This window comes from Schistocerca serialis, chromosome 10, assembly GCF_023864345.2.
Source record: "Schistocerca serialis cubense isolate TAMUIC-IGC-003099 chromosome 10, iqSchSeri2.2, whole genome shotgun sequence".
NCBI classification, from domain to species: Eukaryota; Metazoa; Arthropoda; class Insecta; order Orthoptera; family Acrididae; genus Schistocerca; species Schistocerca serialis.
This window is the reverse complement of record NC_064647.1, coordinates 89,756,889-89,777,387: the sequence shown is the minus strand read 5'-3', so window position 1 is coordinate 89,777,387 and position 20,499 is coordinate 89,756,889. Positions and strand designations below refer to the sequence as shown.

The 20,499-nt window shown below is 40.9% G+C and overlaps 1 protein-coding gene across 2 annotated transcripts in view; it reads right to left on the bottom strand.

Moving 5' to 3' along the window:
• The window catches only part of LOC126425213 (BTB/POZ domain-containing protein 17), a 126,441-nt gene that overhangs the window by 24,011 nt on the left and 81,931 nt on the right, over positions 1-20,499 (bottom strand). For both annotated transcript variants that reach the window (XM_050088169.1, XM_050088168.1), the window contains exon 7: positions 2,749-2,966. In XM_050088169.1, coding sequence (XP_049944126.1) covers positions 2,749-2,966 — 218 coding nt within the window. The remainder of the gene's footprint in view (positions 1-2,748; positions 2,967-20,499) is intronic.

Here is a 20,499-nt window from a genome sequence, read left to right as displayed (position 1 = left end):
TGTAGACCTGACATACCAAATTGTCATTTTCAGAAGTAATAAAATAAAATGGGTATACGTAAATTATTCCACGAAATGAGGCGTTGAACAATAGTAATTTTTGGAAGACAGACAAAAATAAGGAGTTTTTACGGACCCTTCAAATTTAGTAGCTGAAATACGGACTTTTTAAGGATTTTAAGGAGGCGTATGAGCCATGTAACAATTTCAATAGTGTCATTAATTTTACTTTCAAACACGTGTACCAGCAGCACCAAACATTTTGCCTCTGGAATAAAGTCCTGGCTAGCAACTCTGTCTCATAATTTTTTAGGTTTCTTAATTGAATCTTCCTTTGATACGAACACTGAAAAATGCGTCATTCATCTCAATCATAATTTAGCCCACAAGGACTATGCCCAATAACACATTTCTCATACAAACCAATCAGCTCCCTGAGATGTTCGTTGACTACCCTGGCTGGTATCATTATCAGAGCTGCATCCACTAAGGTTGTGGCACATCACAGTACCACTTACAGCTCTCTGATCATTGCTATGGATGAGAGCAGGATTGCACTGAGGCTATGAAGGATTTACAAGAGAATGAAATTGCCAAAAGCAATCTGTCTATGTGATGTGATGCTTACAGTGCACAAAGCAGCATAATCCATACACATTATAAAGATGCATGCATGCATGTATGTATGTATGTATAGGGTGACACTTATTGAACTACATGAAATAAAATCATCATAACTTCTAAATGGTTTGCTTTAGGATGTTCAAACTGCACGGTTGGCCTTGGGGCATGGTAGGAGTTAGTATGCACTGTATGGTCTGGTTTAGCAACAAAGTCCCTAATTTGGATAGGTTAGTCAATAAGAAAAATTGTCACATTTGAGGGACTGAGAATCGGCATTTCGCGACCCAGAAGTCTCTAAACCCTCAACCGGTGACCGTGCGGTGTGGAATGTCCAGTCACAGAATAATCGGTGCAATATTCCTTGATGGCACAGTGACCACCTAACTGTACATGAAGGATTCGGAAGATTATTTCATCCTCATTATCAGAAATGACCCTTATTTCGACAAGATGTGGCTCTTGCAAGATGGAGCTTGTCCCATTGAAGCAGGAGAATGTATGATCTCCTGGAGGAGCACTTTGGGGACTGCATTCTGGCTCTCATGTATACAGATGTCACTGGCATGGTCCTTGATTGGTAGCCACATTCTCCAGATCTGAACACATGCGACTCTTTTTGTGGGGCTATATTAAAGACAAGGTGTACAGCAATAACCCCAAAACCATCGCTGAGCTGAAAACAACCATTCAGGAGGTCATAGACACGATCAATGTTCTGACACTTCAGCAGGTCATGCAGAATTTCGCTATTCATCTGCGCCACATCATTGGTAATGATGGCAGGCATATCGAACAAGTCATAACCTAAATCTGAATATCTGTAGTGATGTTTACATGTTGAACCAAGTGTGTGCACACTGCAGTTTGTAACTAATTTACATTTTTTCCGTATAATTCAATAATTGTCACTCTGTATATATGTTACGTTCCACACTTCCTCCTAAACCACAGATCAGTTTCTACCAACCTTGGTGCACACACCACTTTCTGTCTAGAAAGAAGCACTGTGAGGGAAAGAACCGTCCCCCCCCCCCCCCCCCCCCCAAATCAAAGGGGTGTGGGTGATAAAGGTGACGACGCACGAACACCAATCCTTGAGTCATCCAGTATTGGAGAATGAAAGCACTTAAGAGACTTGGAACAAACTTTTCACATAATTTCAAAACTTTTATGAGACTTTCTCGCCAACACCTCGCACAAAATGATGGAAAGAATATTTTTATCACTTACTACGTTTTTGCTGTTCATGCAGTAAAATTGCCATATTTGGCATGATGTTTCAATTTATTACTTTTTCACTACTAATGTTATTTGCAAAAACATCTGTATGACACATAGTTAAGGAAATATGGTATCACAAACACTGAACTGCAAGAAAACAAAACTGCAGTGTTAAATTCAATAAATGATACAGGTGAAATACGTTAAACATAGGTGAAAAGTGCGCACACGGGCAAAACCACATGTAAAAAGTTCCTCCTAAATGCATGGATCGATTTATCAATTTCAGCCAAACTTGGTACACACATTCTTACTAACTGGAAATACATACTGTGGGGATAAGAAATAACAACTTGCTATTGGAGAGATGGTGATAATGTGGACAGAGAAGGGGGAGAAGCTGATGTACAGACCGAGAGGGGGATGAGGAGATGGACAGAGAGAGGAAGCAGGAAATGGGCAGAGAAAGGGAAGAGGAGAATATGGACAGAGAAGTGGGGGCAAGAAATAGACAGAGATACAAAAGAGAAAAGACAGATAGAGGGTGGAAGAGATGGAAAGAGGGTGAAGGAGCATATGGAAAGACAGTGAAGGAGAACAGACAACAGAGAAAGGAAAGAAGAGGAGATGAACAGAGACAGGACAGGGAAAGAAATAGAGGAAGAGACGGAGGAGGGGAGAGGGAGAGGGAGGGCGGGGAAGAAATGGACAGTGGGGTGGTAGAGGAGGAGATGGAAAAGGGGGGGGGAGGGAGGAAGACATGGACTAATAGAAGATTGGAACAAATACATGCCCAGGCTACACATGCTCAGCTAGTACATAAATACATGTGTGAATAGCGGCTCATGGTAGTGATCTTTCATCCATTAGCGTAGTAATAGTCATGACCATGACGATAGTGACCTGAATGGAAAGCCATTCCAATTGCCATCCTCTCCATGAAGAACTCCTTGTGCTTCTTGGTAAGGGGGGACAGCAGGAGCTCTGCCAACTGACGAGGCGACATCATAGGAAAGCGCACATGTGACATCAAGGCCACCACCAGCTGCTCCATATGCGCATCCTTTGACTCTTCGCCGGCAAGGCGTTGCTCCTGTAGATCCAGCCAGCGAACGACACAGCTGCAACACATTCTCATATTACCACTTCACATTAAAATGAAACGAAAAAACGGAAAATTATTGTAAATCTGGAAAGCAGAGGAGCCTTCCCTCCATTTCAGGAAGAAAGCAAGATTAGGATTTAATGTAGTAATGAAACTGGACATTGCATCACACTCATTTTGATGAAGAACACAACCCACCATTCCATTTTAGTGTGGAATTTGATCCTTTGGGTGGCGAGCACCAAAGTAGTATAAATTACTTTTGTAGTAATTCTTACTTCTTTAGGCTGGACTGCTTTAGTAAATTACTTCTAGAGTAATACACTATTTTAGAAACTGTTGGGGAGCTCAATTTCTATTTGCTTCTTTAGTTGTAACTAAAGTAGTAACGTCTTTTTACTAAAGAAGTAAGCCACTTCTGCACACTGCTGGTACATGCATTATGTTCCCGCTTTGAAAATATTGATTGCTATAATTTTAGAAGCTAGAAAGGATTATTAAATTGAATTATTAAAATTGGAAAATCTAAATGCTACTGTACTAATTGATGATAAGATCTGTGTATTATGAAAAAGAAACATTCTATTACTGGATGAATCTATTGTTAACCCCACTATCTACAGCTACCAATGTCCATTGTTGGTTGGTGACACGTATTAATTTAAGTGCCAGTTTGAGTTACGAGTTAGCAGCAACATGGAGGTAGCCAAGGAACATTCAAAAAACATACCAGGAAATGAAAAAGAGTGGTTTGCTGAAATAATGAAAAAGTACATAACTACTATTGAATCTAAAAAGGAAGATGTCAAAATGCTAAAAAGGAAAAAAAAAGGATGCTTGGGAAAAAATACACGTTGAATACAACGCAGAAGCTCTTACACAAAGATCACGAGAACAGCTTAAAGTAATTTGGAAGGACATGAAAGTGAAAACAAAGAAAATGAAAGCTACATGTAATCCAGAACACTTTCAAACTGGCAGTGGAGTAAGTGAGATGAAGATCGATGATATAAGCCAAATGGTTGTTGATATGATCCCACACGTTTTTGAGAGGATAGCTGGAGTTAACGACATGACACATCTGGAGATAATGTGAGACTTTCAAGCAATTTCAATGATGATAACTGCTCTGAAGGTAGCAATGAAACTGCTGTAGGTGGAACTTTATCCCACAGTCATGAACCTTGGCCTGCATTCTCTGGTCAGACCTTATCAGAAGATGCACCTTGCAAAACAGACAGAGAACATGCGGTTGTAGTGAAGAACCGAGAGTTGTTGAAATAAGCAGACAAGCTTCATTCCTTAAAAATGCTTTTAAAACGAGAGGAATACAATGCAAAAATGTTATTAATAGAAAGACAAAGAGAAATCATGGAAGAAGAACAAAACCTGAAAATGGAAATTATGAAAAAGTTCAACGTAATGGAGCAAACTTCAGGTTCCAGTTCTTCAGCCAATGTGCTTGAGAAATTTGTTTTTTGTGAATGAATAAGAAAATATTTATATGTGTAAAACATCTTTTTTTTCCATCATATTTTTTCAAATGGTTTATATGTTCTTGTTTATTGTATGGCATAATGTTTGTGTTTATCGTTTCAGCATCGGTACTAATTTTTGTTAATACCATATTATAATATTTATCTGAATTTGCAATATTATAAAAGAAGTCTTTATTTAGGAATAATGGAAACATTGTATGACTTTGTATACAAAATTAAGAAATAAAATGAGAATGTTAATCCCCTAAGAAAAAAGTAAGAAAGAAAAAAGAATGTAACTATAAAATTACACATAAATAAAATGAGTCACTTTTCACTGCAATAGTGACAATCCGGTGGCTTATTTATTCATTTAAGAAAGGAACATCTTTACATTAACTTCTAATTTTAGTAGCAAACTAGATACAATTTTAATTAAATTACGTATATAGACGTTCTGACAGCTTGGCCTGCAGCATCTGCTTCTGGCTGAAATGCATATTGTTCGAGGTGAGTCATCTCCACAGCATCAGGGTGAAACTCATTTCTAACTATATTCCAAAGCTTTGTAGAACTGCAGCAGCCACAATAGCATTCCCACACTTGTTTGGTTTAAACTGCATTGTTTTAGTGAGAATTTGGAAACTTTTCTTCCAAACACCGAATGCTTGCTCTATTACACATCTGGTAGCAATATAGCCTCTATTGTAGCACCATTCGGCACCTGTGTGGGCTCAGAACACAGGCATCATACGATGTTTGGAGAGAGAGCATATCCACTATCTGCAATAAGCAACCCATCATATTGTCCCATTTTCAAATTCTGCAGCAACTCAACTATTGTCCCAAATGCGTTCATCATGCGTGGAACCCAGTCAACGGCTTACCACATTCAAAAACTTCATATTGGCATTACCGATGATAAAAGAAATTCTTGCGATTTCTGTATAGTTCTGCTTGTACCCCAGAAGCACAAAGTATGGGTATACATACACATCTATGGCCACTATGAGATTTGGGAATTCACCAGTTCGACAGAATTCCCTTTTGTTCTTTGATAGACATTCTTGGCTCTGTGGCATGGACACACACAGTGGTTTCAATGCAATTAAACTGTTTATCACACTGTTAAAAGCTCTTCCAGCAGTAGTAAGATGGATATTAATGAGATATAATATGGATATTAATGAGATACCCTGCCATGGTTTGATAAGTACCTGAGCGAAAGATTCGCAGTCCACAAAGAAGTTGCAGCCTAGGAGACAAAGCATGTTTCTTGAGTCAAAATTATCCTGCAGTAACACCTCCAGCATACCAAGCAAACAATTCAAAAGATTCCTTATGAAACTCAAAACCGCTCTTTGAAATCACTCTCGCTATATGTCACAAATGGGTCCCTTCGCTCCATTACAATCCTTATTCTTGGGATGTTCACTTCTTCCTCCATCTCCATACATTCTTTGTAGTCCAGGTAATCCATAGAATTTGACAGTTAAAACACAGGACTCAAAGATCGCACCTCACTCTCTTGCTTTACTCCTACTTCTACCTACGAGTAAATTTTGGCCCTATTTCCTCCTTAAGTTACTAAAATTGTAGCATACTCTTCAATGGTGCTCTCCACCAGGAATGGAGTAAATAAATTTACTTCAGAAGTAAATGAAAAATTTACTCCTTTAATTCAGTACTATAGACTGAAGGCTGCCGATTTCCTTCCCTCTTAGTAATTTACTACTTTAGTTTCACTTACTGGTGCTCACCACCCACTGAGTCAGATCTCTTCCACATACTATTAGCTGGCCATTTGTAATACATATAAAACATTTTTGGTAATTTTCTTCTTATGTATTTAATGAAAAGGCTTTGCATTTCCTGTATCACTGAACAGCACAGGCACCATTGTGCCCTAACAATAGACGATTTTTGGAACAAAATTTAATCATCATGTTGTATGGAAAAGTGTATTTTCATCTGAAAATAAGACCAATAATATGATGTAATCAAAATCTATTATTGTAAAGAAAATATTGGTAGTAGTGCCACTAAAGACAAATCAAAGTCTTTTACAAACAATGGCATGCATACTAAAATTACCTCTATTCAAATACTATCATAAACAGATTACGATAATAAAGTTGCACACACAGGGTTGCCCCAAGTTTCCTCAAATGAAATTCCCTGAAATTTCCCTGATTTTCACACAAGTTGTAGCAATTTTCCCAACAAATTTTGAGATCTCAAGGGTAAGTAAAGACATAAGATGACAAAAGACTGTAAGGACTTCCGTATTTCTCTTCAGTTTTGTTTTGTTCTAGGGTGCAGAAACAACTCGGGTCATAAACGCCCATGTCAAAACTGTGAAACATGAAGACAAAGACAGGAGTTAAAAATGAATCTGCCTCAATCCCCGATGACGGAAAAGAAGACAGCTAGAAACAGGGATGTGGAGAAAGATCTATAAAATAAGCAATAGAGGAATGAAGTCAAGCACTAACAATTACATGACCATTGGCATGTGATGGATAAAAGGTAAACTGCCAATAACTCAAACGGCAAACACTAAAAAAAAAAAAAAAAAAGGGGGGGGGGGGGCATTCCATCGGGAAATGGTAGACAGTTAAAACTTGGTGCAATGTGCATAAAGTGGTGAGGGAGCGCCACTTAACAAATAGTGATGGCTAACAAGGCAGTGCCCACCACGCAACATAGTTAAAATGACCTCCTTGCAGCGGGAAGGTCGAGAGGAGGTCGTCCAAGCTGCTGGGATAGACTTAATAACCCAGAACTTATTCCCTGGAATGGAGGACCACTGGCGATGCCATAGTGACACCACCTCCTGACAGATGACAACATAGATATCATCAGAGGGAATGTAATAAATAGTGGGCTGAGGTACAAGGACTGCAGCCTTGGCAGCAGCCTCGTTTCCTGTCAGACCGACGTGACCAGGAACCCACATAAACATCACAGTGGCTCCATCAAGAGCGAGCAAGTGAAAGCTTTCCTGGATTTGTTGCACTAAGGGATGGATGGTGTACAGTGCACAGAGGCTTTGAAGAGCGCTGAGAGAGTCTGAGCAGATGACACAATTGAAAAGCCTGTGTCACCGGATGTACTCCGTGGCCTGATACAGGGCGAACAGCTCTGCTGTGAATATTGAGCAATGTGCTGGAAGCCGATACTGAAAAACGTCTGCACCAACAACGAAGGAACAAAATGGCTCTGAGCACTATGGGACTTAACATCTCAGGTCATCAGTCCCCCAGAACTTAGAACTACTTAAACCTAACTAACCTAAGGCCATCACACACATCCATGCCTGAGGCAGGATTCGAACCTGCAACCGCAGCAGTCGTGCGGTTCCAGACTGAAGTGCCTAGAACCGCTCGGCCACCAGAGGCTGGCAACGAAGTAACACCTAACACCACAATCAGTCTGACAGCCACCACTGTACACAAAGGTACTATAGTGAAATTCCATGTGAAGTTTGTGAAACTGAAGGTGATAGAGCAAGACTCGTGTAGTGCCATTAGGAAGCAAATGAAGGCCAAGTGAAAACAGGCCGTTGCACGAAGCCAAGGTGGTGAAGAGTTCACATCCACTGGGTAGGTTGCAGGGAGCATGGAGTTAATCTGCCGGAGCAAGAGACGAAAGTGAACTCCACGAGGTGACAGAGAAGATGGATAAACCCCATACTGGTGATCAAAGGAGTCACAAAGAAGGAGGCATAGGATGGGTGGCTACGAATGGCAGACAAAAGGAATGCATATTTCCTGAGGAGAAACTCAGCAGTAGGACAGCAGTAGTTCAGCAGCTTTGCAGACACTCAAACGGGCTAGTGTAAGGTGCCAGTGGCAAAACGGATGCCATGGTGGTGGATAGTTTTGAGATGGCGTAAGAGGGACAGAGGTGCAGAAGCATAAACAAAGCACCCATAGTCTAGTTTCGAACGGACTAGGGACCAGTACAAATGGAGGAGGGTGGTTCGATCTGCACCCCAGGAAGTACCATTAAGGACAAGTAGGACATTGAGCGACAGTGTATAGCGGGCTGCCAGGTAAGACATGTGGGAAGACCAAGGGAGTTTCCTCTTGGGCAGGAGCCCCCAAGATGTAAAGATGGTGGTAGAAACCAACTGCGCTGCCAGGAATTCATACAAACGGTTTCGTCAGCAGAAAAACGATTGTCCATGAGTAAAGACAATCTCGACATCACTGAAGACACCACTCAATGAGGCACGTCTGTGAAGAACTGCAATAGATGGCAAAATCGTCAACAAAAAGGGAGCTGGTGATGCCAGGCGGGAGAGTGACACTCAGCACGGGACCCTGAGGCACACCATTTTTTTAGATTGAAGTTCCCGACAAGACAGAATCCACATGTACCTTGAAAACCCAGTCTTTTAAAAATTTCTTAAGGAAACGGAGGGGGCAGCCATGGAAGCCCCCCATGTAGCGAGTACGGAGGATACCAGTCCTCAAGCGGGTGTCGTAGGCTTTCTCCAAATTGAAAAACATGGCCGCAGTCTGGGATTTCCGCTGAAAACCATTAATGACACCACTCATGACATGGGTGGACAAAGTGAGGAGATGGTCAACTGTAGAAAGGCGTGCTCAAAATCTACACAGTGCAGTTGTTAGTAAACAGTGAGACTTGAGCTACCACAGCAGCCAGGCATGATTCATATGTTCCATCACCCTGCAAACACAGTTGGTGAAAGAGATGGGGTGGTAGCTAGAAGGAATGTGTATGTCCTTACCGTGCTTAGGTACGGATATGACAGTGGCTTCACGCCAACATCTGGGAAACATGCCCTCTGTCCAGATGCTGTTGTACAGGGCTATTACAAATGATTGAAGCGATTTCATAAATTCACTGTAGCTCCATTCATTGACATATGGTCACGACACACTACAGATACGTAGAAAAACTCATAAAGTTTTGTTCGGCTGAAGCCAAACTGCAGGTTTCTGTCGCCAGAGCGCTCGAGAGCGCAGTGAGACAAAATGCCGACAGGAGCCGAGAAAGCGAATGGCGTGCTTGAAATGCACTCAAATCAGTCAGTCATAACAGTGCAATGACAGTTGATACAGCAGGGACGAGGAGACGGACAATTGCCTTAGTGTGCATCCCTATCACAGGTTACACATCTAGCCAGATGTTGACAAGACATTCGAGTGTGATTGAAGCGATGACAACGGTAGCAGCATATTGACTCTGGAATGTACAGTCGGACTGTGAGAACCTCATAGCCTGCTTTGATCATGGACAGAGGCACCACTCTATCAAAGGTGAGAAAGAGAGTGTGTGTGGGCACTAAGGAGGCATCTACCTTTTTCATCACTTGATGGACGGCAATGAAACCCTGATTAGAGAGGTATACTTGCATTTCGGCCTCGGTCAGACTGCTGAGCAGCCTAGTGTAAATAACACCGTGGGAAGAATTCAGAGTTCAATGGACCTCAACACGAACAGGATAGCTGTGGAGAAGTAGCAAGCAATTGTGCTTGAAAATCAGAAGCAGTCTCCAAAAACGAAGTGTCATTTCATAAACGAGAGCAGGATTTCACAGGGCCAGCAAGTGCATCAACATCTTTCTGAATAATAAATGGATTTACCATTGCGAAGGACTGACCATCTTCAGTATGCAAAACCATGAGGAACTGTGGTGCAGCGGGAAGGGTCTTTGTATCATTAGCCTCATTCCATTTACATCTCGTAGACATGGATTGTGAAGATGATTGGCTCATTGTGAGAAAATACCCCACGATTGCCAGTGTCTCCGATGGCATGCTCCTTCCGACTGGGGGCCCCCTTCACAACAAGGTGCACCCACCTTAGGTGGTTGTTCACACTTAAGGTCATGCCTCCCGAAAACCTGACAGAGGGGCCAATCAACAGTTTGGGAAGGTAGCAGTTCTGGAAACCACTCCTTCCTGGACCTGTCCTGTACCTGTGAACCTTACAGGTTGACCCGGGGCTGGGAATTACACATTACAAATTCACCTGTTATGCATCAGATGCGTGGGCTGCCCTTCAGGTATGCACAAGGGAGGAAGAAGAAAAAAGAGTAGCCTCAAACACTGAAGTGGAGAAAGGATAGAAGAAGGTGAACGAAGAAAGGAAAAAGGAACATAAAACAGTGGTGAGGATGTCCTTATGTCAGCTACAGACGGTGTGGAACATACCCAAAAACACCCCAGACATGTTCTTCAAGGGAGGGGAAAAGGAATATCAAGATGATAGACATGCAACATGGCAGGGTAAAGACGCTGCAAAGGCTGAGGCCCCATGGTTGATTTCTCCCCCATGTGAGCAAAAATCTTAAGTACTAACATGAACATCTTTTGTAATGAACTGTTTTTAGATGAAGAAAGCAAGACAAATGGTATATGTATTGCATTAAGACCACTCTTGGTATTTTATTTCAAGAAAATGAAATACATTTGTGACAAAAGTATGTATTTCCTTGCAGCTGCAGTGTAGAAGGCAGGAAAGAGTTGTGTAAACCAACTCTGTTATTATTGTCTGTTATTAGTCACTGTGTTATGTCTATTACTATAAAGGTATTGCGTGATTCTTCTCTTGCCAAATATATGAGTACATAGTGACTGCCACAGTTTTCTTCTTCTTCTTCTTCTAGTCCATACTTTTTAATATATAAATTATTTTCTAAGTGCCAAAATTTACTACAATAAATAAAATGTCTATAAAATGCAGCACTGTACAATGTACTTGCAGTGATATAGTCGCAATTCCTAAAATCCATTGCCCATAGCCTCTGGCCAGCCGAGGAGCAACACAGTCCTGGCTCCTCAGATAAACCTTGAAAATCCACTGCATCACGCCACACACGAACAGACCTGGACTGCAGGCAGATTGGTGAGACTAGATCTGATGGGCAGGGCTTGCACATTAGTGGGAAATGATGGGCTTCAGATCGGCAGGCCCGATCTGTTAGAGATACCCACAGAAATAGCCTGCGGTTTTGGCCTATCATGCAAGTTCACTCATGTGGAGACCTATTTACATGCCACACACCATGTTGATGAAATGAGACACTGTTGATCAATCCATGCAACAGATAACTTGCACAAATTCTCTGAGAATCAATACTAACAAGGATACGTAGCAACTCACCATAAAGATGATCGCTGAGCCCCAGAAGGGCACGTAGAAAAGACGACGACACTCTCACAACGAAATTATCAGCCATAGCCTTTGTCAGAAAACAAGGTCACACACACATTCACAACTCATGCGTACATGACAGCCATCTCTGACCCCTGCGTCAACAATCTCTGAGAATCAGAATCAAACAAACTGCTCCTCCTGCCTCCCTGACTCTTGTTCGTTTCTGCTACGCTAGTGGCAGGAAGTGGTGGCAACAATGACTGCAAGCTAAGGGGAGTGGTAAGAAGGGGAAAGCAGTAAGAATGAGGGAGTAGGGAAGTGACGCACGTACTCAGCTGCACCCAGCCAGTGACAACGCACGACATCTCAGTAAACAAACCATTTTATCTCCTGAGACGAAAACAAGATTTTTTCCAATGTTTTTCCCTTATTTCCCTGACATGTTTGATATTCCCTGATTTCCAGAACTTGTGGCAACCCTGGCACAGTTCCGCTCAGGCAGCCTTAATGAGCAGACTGCTATTACCAAGTGTGCTACTGCTAAGTTGAGAACAACTGTCCAGGAAGACTCAAATATAGCAAATTGTCGTGTTGCTGTCTTAACAGCAACTGCAAAACTGTCGTTTTGCTTACGCGCACAATGGTTAAGGGTAGACACTTAGGAAAGCAGAAAAGAGTCCGACAGGCAGACTGTGACTTTGGGAGGCTGCCTGGAGAGTAAACTGAGCATGCAAACTTTTAAGCCGAACAGGGCAGTGCTGCTAGGGAACACTTTGTTGGCATAATCGACACCACCTGTCACACAGAAGAAGAACTGCAGCTGACTGCTGACCACGAGATCTCAGGGAGAGCAGTTCACTTCTGGACAAGCCGATTCTCCCATTCTAAATCTGATACAAGGAGGGAGGGGGGGGGGGGGGGCTGCTAGAGGGCACAGCGAAAGGTGAAGTCAGCATTACCTGTATCGACAATGACATCCTTCAGGAACTCTGACTGAACAACTGGTCCGCAACGACAAGATTGTGTAGTCCAAGCTACCACATTTACAAACTATACAGTTTTTGTAACATTCTTGTTTCATTTACCTGGTCATTTTAAAACTCAATTTATTATACTGCTTCATATTTTGTCACTACTTCATTTCAGTTTTATCGTGTGCAAAAATACCTCTGTTCTGGTTCGACTGCTACTAATCAACGCTTAAATATAAATCATAAACAATTCTCATTTTGTAATTCTAGAATATGTTACACAAGGATGAACTACCTTCTCATCTGCATTTATATAAATAACTTATACATATGTTAGGAATATTTCCCACCAATAACTTTCGCGATAAGGGTCATTTGTAAAACAAATTGATTGTGTGAATGTATTTGTAATGTTTTACTATGAAATGAAGAACCAAAGAATACTTATCATTCCAAAATAAAAACAACAAATTATTTTTTAATATCCTGTTTGTGAATGCCAACACGATTTTGATTGCAATCTTCAAATTTTCAGTCTGCAATGTCGGATGATGTTACCTCTAATTATTGAACCGATATCTAAGCAGTGCAAATAAGCCATGAGAGAGCCAGTTTTGTAACAGTTTTTGTGCGTGTACCAGTTGAAGCAACAAACCTGTAATTCTAAAATCGAAACTTCGTGTCAACCTGATTACTTAAAATATCTCTTGACTTACCCAACATTAGCTACATTACGAAGAGCTCAGAAAGTTGCAGCATATTCGGTGGAGCGGATACTCTCAATATTTTTACAGCTACTGCAGCGGGTGGAGGGACTCTACTAACTGTTACACCCACAAAAGCAGTGTGTTAACTTGACAAACTGGGATTGCATCCCCTCCACAAACTGTGGACCAACCAGCGTGCCAGCTAGAAACGCACACGAACCAAAAGTCCACACCGAGGATACGACCCAAGATCACCACCCTGATGATACAAATCACCCGAGAGGCCAACAGAAGGAACGACTGATGCAACCGGGGCAATAGCCACACCAGAGACAAACAAGGCACTGTAACCATCATCAAAGCAAACCTTGCAAATGATATGCAAAGAGCAAGAAAAAGAGTATCCATTCACCTCGAGAAGTTTTTTATGTTTAATGTGTGAATAAGATTGTGAAGAAAAACAAGTTGATTCCACTCAACATCATCTGAAAACGAAGCTCACTGTATGGTTGCATCAATTATAACTATGAGCCTGAAAAATTTGCATCTGCAATAAATACAAATATAGATGTGAATTGTGCCTCAAAATGCAAAAATGTGAAATTATCTCGTATATGTTAGTTCACAGCGAACTGTACCCACATGAACTATCTTATTAGAGATAGTATGATAGACCTAAGTCAAAACAAGAGTCCTGGGGTCAGACAACATTCTGTCAGAACTACTACCAGCCCTGGGAGAACCAGCCATGACAAAACTATTCCACCTTGGGGTGCACAACGCTTGAGAGTGGTGAAATATCTTCAGACTTCAAGAAGAATGTAATAAATCCAATTCCAAAGAAAGCAGGTACTGAATAGTGTGAATATTACTGAACTATAAATTCAACAAGTCTTGGTTGCAAAATACTAACACAAATACTTTACAGGAGAATGAGAAAACTGGTAGAAGCCAACCTCGGCAAAGACCAGTTTGGACTCTGGAGAAATTTAGGAACATGCAAAGGGAAACATATGTTTATAGCATTTGCACACTTAGAGCAATCTTTTGACAATCTTGACTGGAATACTCTCTTTGAAATACCAGAGGTATCAGGGTAAATTACAGGGAGCGAAAGGTTATTTAAAACTTGTACAGAAATCAGACAGCAGTTATTCAGAGTCGATGGACACAAAAAGGATGCAAAGGTTGAGAAGGGACTGAGTAAGGGTCATAGCCTAACCCCAACATTATTCAATCTATACATTCAGCAAGCATTAAAGGAAATCAAATAAAACCTTTGGAGTAGGAATTAAAATTCAGAGAGGATAAATAAAGGCTTTGAGGTTTGCTGATGATACATAATTCTGTCAGAGACAGCAAAGGACTTGGAAGAACTGTTGAACAGAACGGACAGTGACTTGAAAGGAGGATATACAATGAACATAAATAAAGACGAAACAACGATAGTGGAATGTAGCCACATTAAATAAGCTGATGCTGAGGGAATTAGATTACAAAACGAGATACTAAAAGTACTAGATGAGTTTTGTTATTTGGGCGGTAAAATAACTGAAGATAGTTGAAATGGTGGGGATATAAAATCTAGACTGGCAAGGGCAGGAAAAGGGTTTCTGATGAAGAGAAATTTGTGAATGTCGAATATAGATTTAAGTGTTAGGAAGTTCTTCCTGAAAGTATATGTATGGAATGTAGCCATGTAATGAAGTGAAACATGGATGTGAACAGTTTAGACAAGAGGACAATAGAAGCTTTTGAAAGGTGGTGCTACAAAATAATACTGAAGATTAGACAGGTAGATCACATAACTAAAGAGGTTGTACTGAACAGAATTGGGGAGAAAAGAAACCTGCGGCGCAACCTGTCTAGGAGATGGGATCAGTTGATAGGACGCATTCTGAGATATCAAGGGATCATCAATTTAGTACTGGAGGGATGTGTGCTGGGTAGAAATGTAGAGGGAAAACAAAGAGATGAATACAGTGAGCAGATTCTGAAGGATGTGTATTGCAGAAGTTATTTGGAGGTGAAGAGGCTTGTTCAGGATAGAGTAGCATGGAGACCTGCATTGAATCAGTCTTCGGACAGACCACCACCACCACCACCACCACCAACAACAACAACGCCAGTTTGAAACAGCTTTATATTCTGTATACAAATGTTGAACATACATCCAATCATCTGGTGAAGTAGAATTTGGAAAGATAGTATGTGGAAGAACATGTTTGCAAAATAAGAAGTGGACAAACGCTGTGACATATTGGTCCGCTTGATGCTCTGGTGCTGCATCAATTGTGGGTGGCTCAACGGTCCCCACAATAAACACATTGGGTGATGCAACTTAGGCCTCAGCCATGGGAAACAGGATCTTAAGGCAAAGAAACACATATGTTTGTTAGCTAGCTAAAGTTCAGAAGTTGGTATAACACAAACGCATTTACGTGGCAGTTCAGGACAGCCAATCTTTTGAATTGTAGTTGTGTCAAATACTGGTAGAGTTTGGCCCTGAACTACCTCATTTACGACACTGCCAACCTCAGCGAGTAATTGTATGGTAACCAGTATTGAATGCTTTGTATTGTGTGTTGCTTATTGTTTTCCTATTTTCGAATTTAGTGAAGAGACTAATCCTGGTCCATCACGAAGTTAGATTATGACCCTCACACAGCAGGAGGGATCGGCGATCCCTGCAATTGAGTGTCAGTTCTGCTTCCAGAGAAACACAGGACATATGTGTAGGCTTGCTGCTCTCTGAGATTGGGGCAGGGCTTGTTTCATGGCACCACTCACCACCCCTCTGGGGTTTTTACACTTGTGCTTGACATTTAATTCACGGTATTCACACTCTGCACTATTGCGACTGGAAAACAAAACCTGTCAATGTATTTCGACCATGCAAAAGAATTTCCTCTAATGTGTGAACGTAGTTAGTTTCAATTCTTCTTGCACACCAGCAATGTCGGTTCTATCTGTATCACTGTCACATACTTATCAGACGGCTATCAATTGACAACAACAGGTCCAAATCAATATTTTGTGATTCTGTAATCATCAACTTGGGTGGGAAAAGGAAAATAATCTCACAAATTACCTTAAATCAGAGAAGCACTCTGTTCACCAGCAGGAAAATCCTGCTGCTTCTCTAGAGAAACAATAATTTGTTGCAAGTATATAAAAAAAAAAAAAAAAAAAAAAAAAAAAAAAAAAAAAAAAAAAAAAAAAAAAAAAAAAAAAAGATCATTTTGGGAAAAACTGCTGAGGTTTTTGCAAAAGCAAACACTCCAGTCAGGAAGCACCCAATAATCTTTTATAACAATCAATTTCTAAGCTCTATGACTGTCTTCAGGCACGTAGTGCGACTACCTTTCAAATTTTCATGTCTAATCATTTACAAACAAAAACAAATTCAATGTGAATTCTGCCAAAAACATGCCCTACAGTTTCAGGTCCGCAACCTTAATTTATATCATGTTTTGTTCTTAGCTCCCTGAAGTTCTTTGTTTCATCAGAACATTAAAAGAAATGTAAGTTTCACTTCCTTTCATTATCACTTTTCCTCAATGCAACAGTCTTAGAAAATATATTTGCCACGAAATGCATTAACGAGACATTGAAGCAATAAATCTCCACAGAACATGACACATTAGTGGCTGCAGAACCAGAGACACTGGCTAATGTTTTTCTTGTGAAGCTCCATTGTTCCTGCATCTGCTACTACCTAGATGGATCATCCACATAGTTTTCCAGCTGCTGTTGCCCAAAATGAGGACAACCAGTTTAATCTGTTGTAAAATAAGTGTTTTGTTTTTGCAGTATAGTCAGACAGGCTGTGGAACCAATAAGATACATGCAGAGGCCTGGGTTCCTCAGTTAGGACACTCACTGCAGGACTGGGAGAGGGATCCACCCTCAGCCAGACTTGACAGGCAACCAGACATGGACCCTCAGAGATGGGGTTGACACGTTTCAAAACCTCATCGTGGCTAACCCTTTCCACTCAAACCCACATGACTGCGTGGGTTTGATCCCCCCCCCCCGGACTGAGTCTTTTGCATTGCTTCTAACTGACCTGCAACAGTTGTGGATTTTCTACACTACCCACTTCTCTCATTTAAGATGCCATTCAGTACCAACATATCATGCCAAATGTAACTGTGTTTTGTCAAGGTGAGAGTACCGTACCACTGCCAGCTCTAGTAGCTTGAAATTATGTTGAACCGTGACATTTCAGTGATTTGGTGTGTAATACTGTTTTGAAAGAGTATATAATGTTGTACTGCTGACAATTATTAGTAATCTCATGTTGACACATAGTAGTTTTGCTTTAAATTTGTACTAGCACGATAATGGAAATTAGGTGTTTCTTGCATCACTTTAGACTGTAACGGACAAAGCAGTTCATTTGCTCTATCGCAGCTTTTTGTACATTTTTTTTTATTGGAGAGCTTTGATGCACATTAGTTGTGTTATATGCAAGTATAATAGAAGATCAGATTCATTCTCTGTTAGAGGGATATGACTTGAAAGGTGTTTCGCCAGTGTTTGCTGAAGTATGTAGGAATTTCATTTGTCAGTTGCTGGTTTCTATGCTGTGAAAAGCAGATTGTGAAATAGAGCATTATGGATCTTCCTAAATTTTGGATGTCTCTGTCAGAAGCTCTTTTGTCTCATCCACACAAAGACAACACAAGAGCATGAGGCACTGTTAGAAAATGAGCTAGCCACCTCAAAAAGGGAAAAAATATACAAACTGTATACAAAATCAGGTCGGGACAAGTGATAAAATGGATATGATCATTGGTCCAAAGTGGCTTATATTTTGCCATCATGAACACGTCAATATAGGCACTGCAATAGAAGAACTAAAAGTGCATAAAATGCACCCACAACCTATGCTGTGCAAGTGGAAAAAGACTGTCTTTTTACACAAAAGTGAAATAGTCTGCACCAATTCTTCGTATTTCAAAAGTTATTATTCCATTTTTAAACCATAAAATATGAGTTGCAAACTTCATGACATTTTGCTAGAATTTCTACCAGATAAAAGTAAAATAAGAACAAGCTTTTACTCATTACTGTTTCTCATGACATCAAGTATGTTGTAGTAAATCAGAAGACAATTCACATGAAATAAAATATGACACACATGATTTTACAAATGTTTTCCTCATTGAATTTTCAAAGAAAGCATTGATTATTATTTTTTATTGCCTAGTATGCCAAAATATTCAGACAATTGATGTTGGATCACCGTATTTTAAAACGAACTGTTCAAGGACAAAAGGAATAAACCCACCATGGAACCACACAATTTTATTTTTCATCCATACAATGAGCTGAATTTCGAACTGCCTGAAACATTTTGACAGGCATAACTCTCTGTCACTCAACAGCTAATACCAAACATTCCCAAGTAATGAACTAAACATTCTTTTATTAAAAAAATCAGCTCTTTCAAATGGAAGTTAAACATTAAAATTTAAAGACCTCTCTTTTGAAAGGACTTCAAAGGAGATAAAAATCTGGTGCAAAATTTTTCTGAATCTCCTTTATCTTGACATATTTCCCAAACTAAGTAACTGCAATGTATACGACTTTGTCATTTTGCTACGCATAAAATAGTTTACATGCTTAAAAAGGAAGGTCTTCATAAAGATTTTTGTTTAGGAAAAATTAATGGCCAAACTTTGGAAAATATTTGACATGGAAAATTATTTCTCAACTTTGAATTATCATATCAACCAGCTTATTAAATGTAGAATCCTCCAATCTCTAAACTGGCTGCTACACTTACCAGTGGATCAATGCAGAAAGTGTCACAAGGAGACAAATTCTTAACAACCATGTAATAGTTTGTCAAAAATGACAAAAAATTAGAAATTTTGTGCATGTTTTGATGATCCTCACTTGAATGAGTGCAAGATCTTAAGTACTTCACATCAAGAGCTAAACTTTTTTGAAATGACGCCCTGTTGATGTCCTCTACAGGCATGTTACACATTTACACTCTTATTTAGTGGAACAAAACAACAAAATAAAACATTAATGTGGTTTTATGGAAAAGATAGTTGCTACTCACCATACAGTGGAGATACTGAGTCGCAGACACGGACAACAAAAAGACTGGTGGAAAATGAGCTTTTGGTAAACAAAAAAACCTTCATCGAAAGTAGACACCACACAGAACCATCCCCCCCCCCCCCCCCCCCAAATAACCAGGGTCTCTGGCAGTGCAGCCAGACTGCGAGCAGCAGTGCATGATGGGAGAGTCAACTAGGTGATGGGCCTAAAGAGGAGGCTGGCGTAGGGAGGGGGAGGGATAGAAGGACAGGGGTGGGGGCAGTAGAGTGCTGCTTATTGGAGTATACAGAGATGAGGTGGAGGGACAGTAGGCCTGCTAAAAGTCTGAAGGTGCGCTCGTGGAATAGAGGGCTGTGTAGTGTCGGAAACGGAACAGGGAAAGGGCTGGATGGGTAAGGACAATGACTGACAGGTTGAGGCTAGGGGAACACAGGATATATTGCAGGGAGAGTTCCCACCTGTGCAATTCAGGAAAGCTGGTGTTGACGGGAAGGAAATGCCACAGGTGGTGAAGCTGTCATTGAAATGAAGAATGTCGTGATGGGCGGCATACTCAGCAACAGAGTGGTCCACCTGTTTTTTGGCCACAGTTTGTTGGTGGCCATTGACACGGAGAGTGCACACAGTGGTTGCAGCTTAGCTTGTAGATCACATGACTGGTTTCACAGGTAGCCCTGCCTTTGATGGGATAGATTATGTTTTTGACCAGACTGGAGTAGGTGGTGGTGGGAAGATGTATAGGATATGTCTTAACCAAGGTCTATCTCTGTAATAAATATCCTTGTCCATACCTACCTAACTTCTGCTACCAACCCCTTGCATCATGGCTCATATTCCTGTAACAGACCTAGATGCAAGACCTGACCCATACATCCTCCCACCATCACTTACTCTATTCCAGTCACAAAAATCACCTATCCCATCGAAGACAGGGCTACGTGTGAAACCAGTGATCTATAAGCTAAGCTGCAACCACTGTGCTGCATTTTACGTAGGCATGACAACCAACAGGCTGTCTGTCCACATGAATAGCCACTGACAAACTGTGGCCAAGAAACAGCTGGACCACTCCGTTAGTGAGCATGCCACCCAACACGACGTTCTTCATTTCAATGACTGATTCACAAACTGTGCCATCTTGATCCTTCCCACCAACACCAGCTTTTCTGAACTGCACA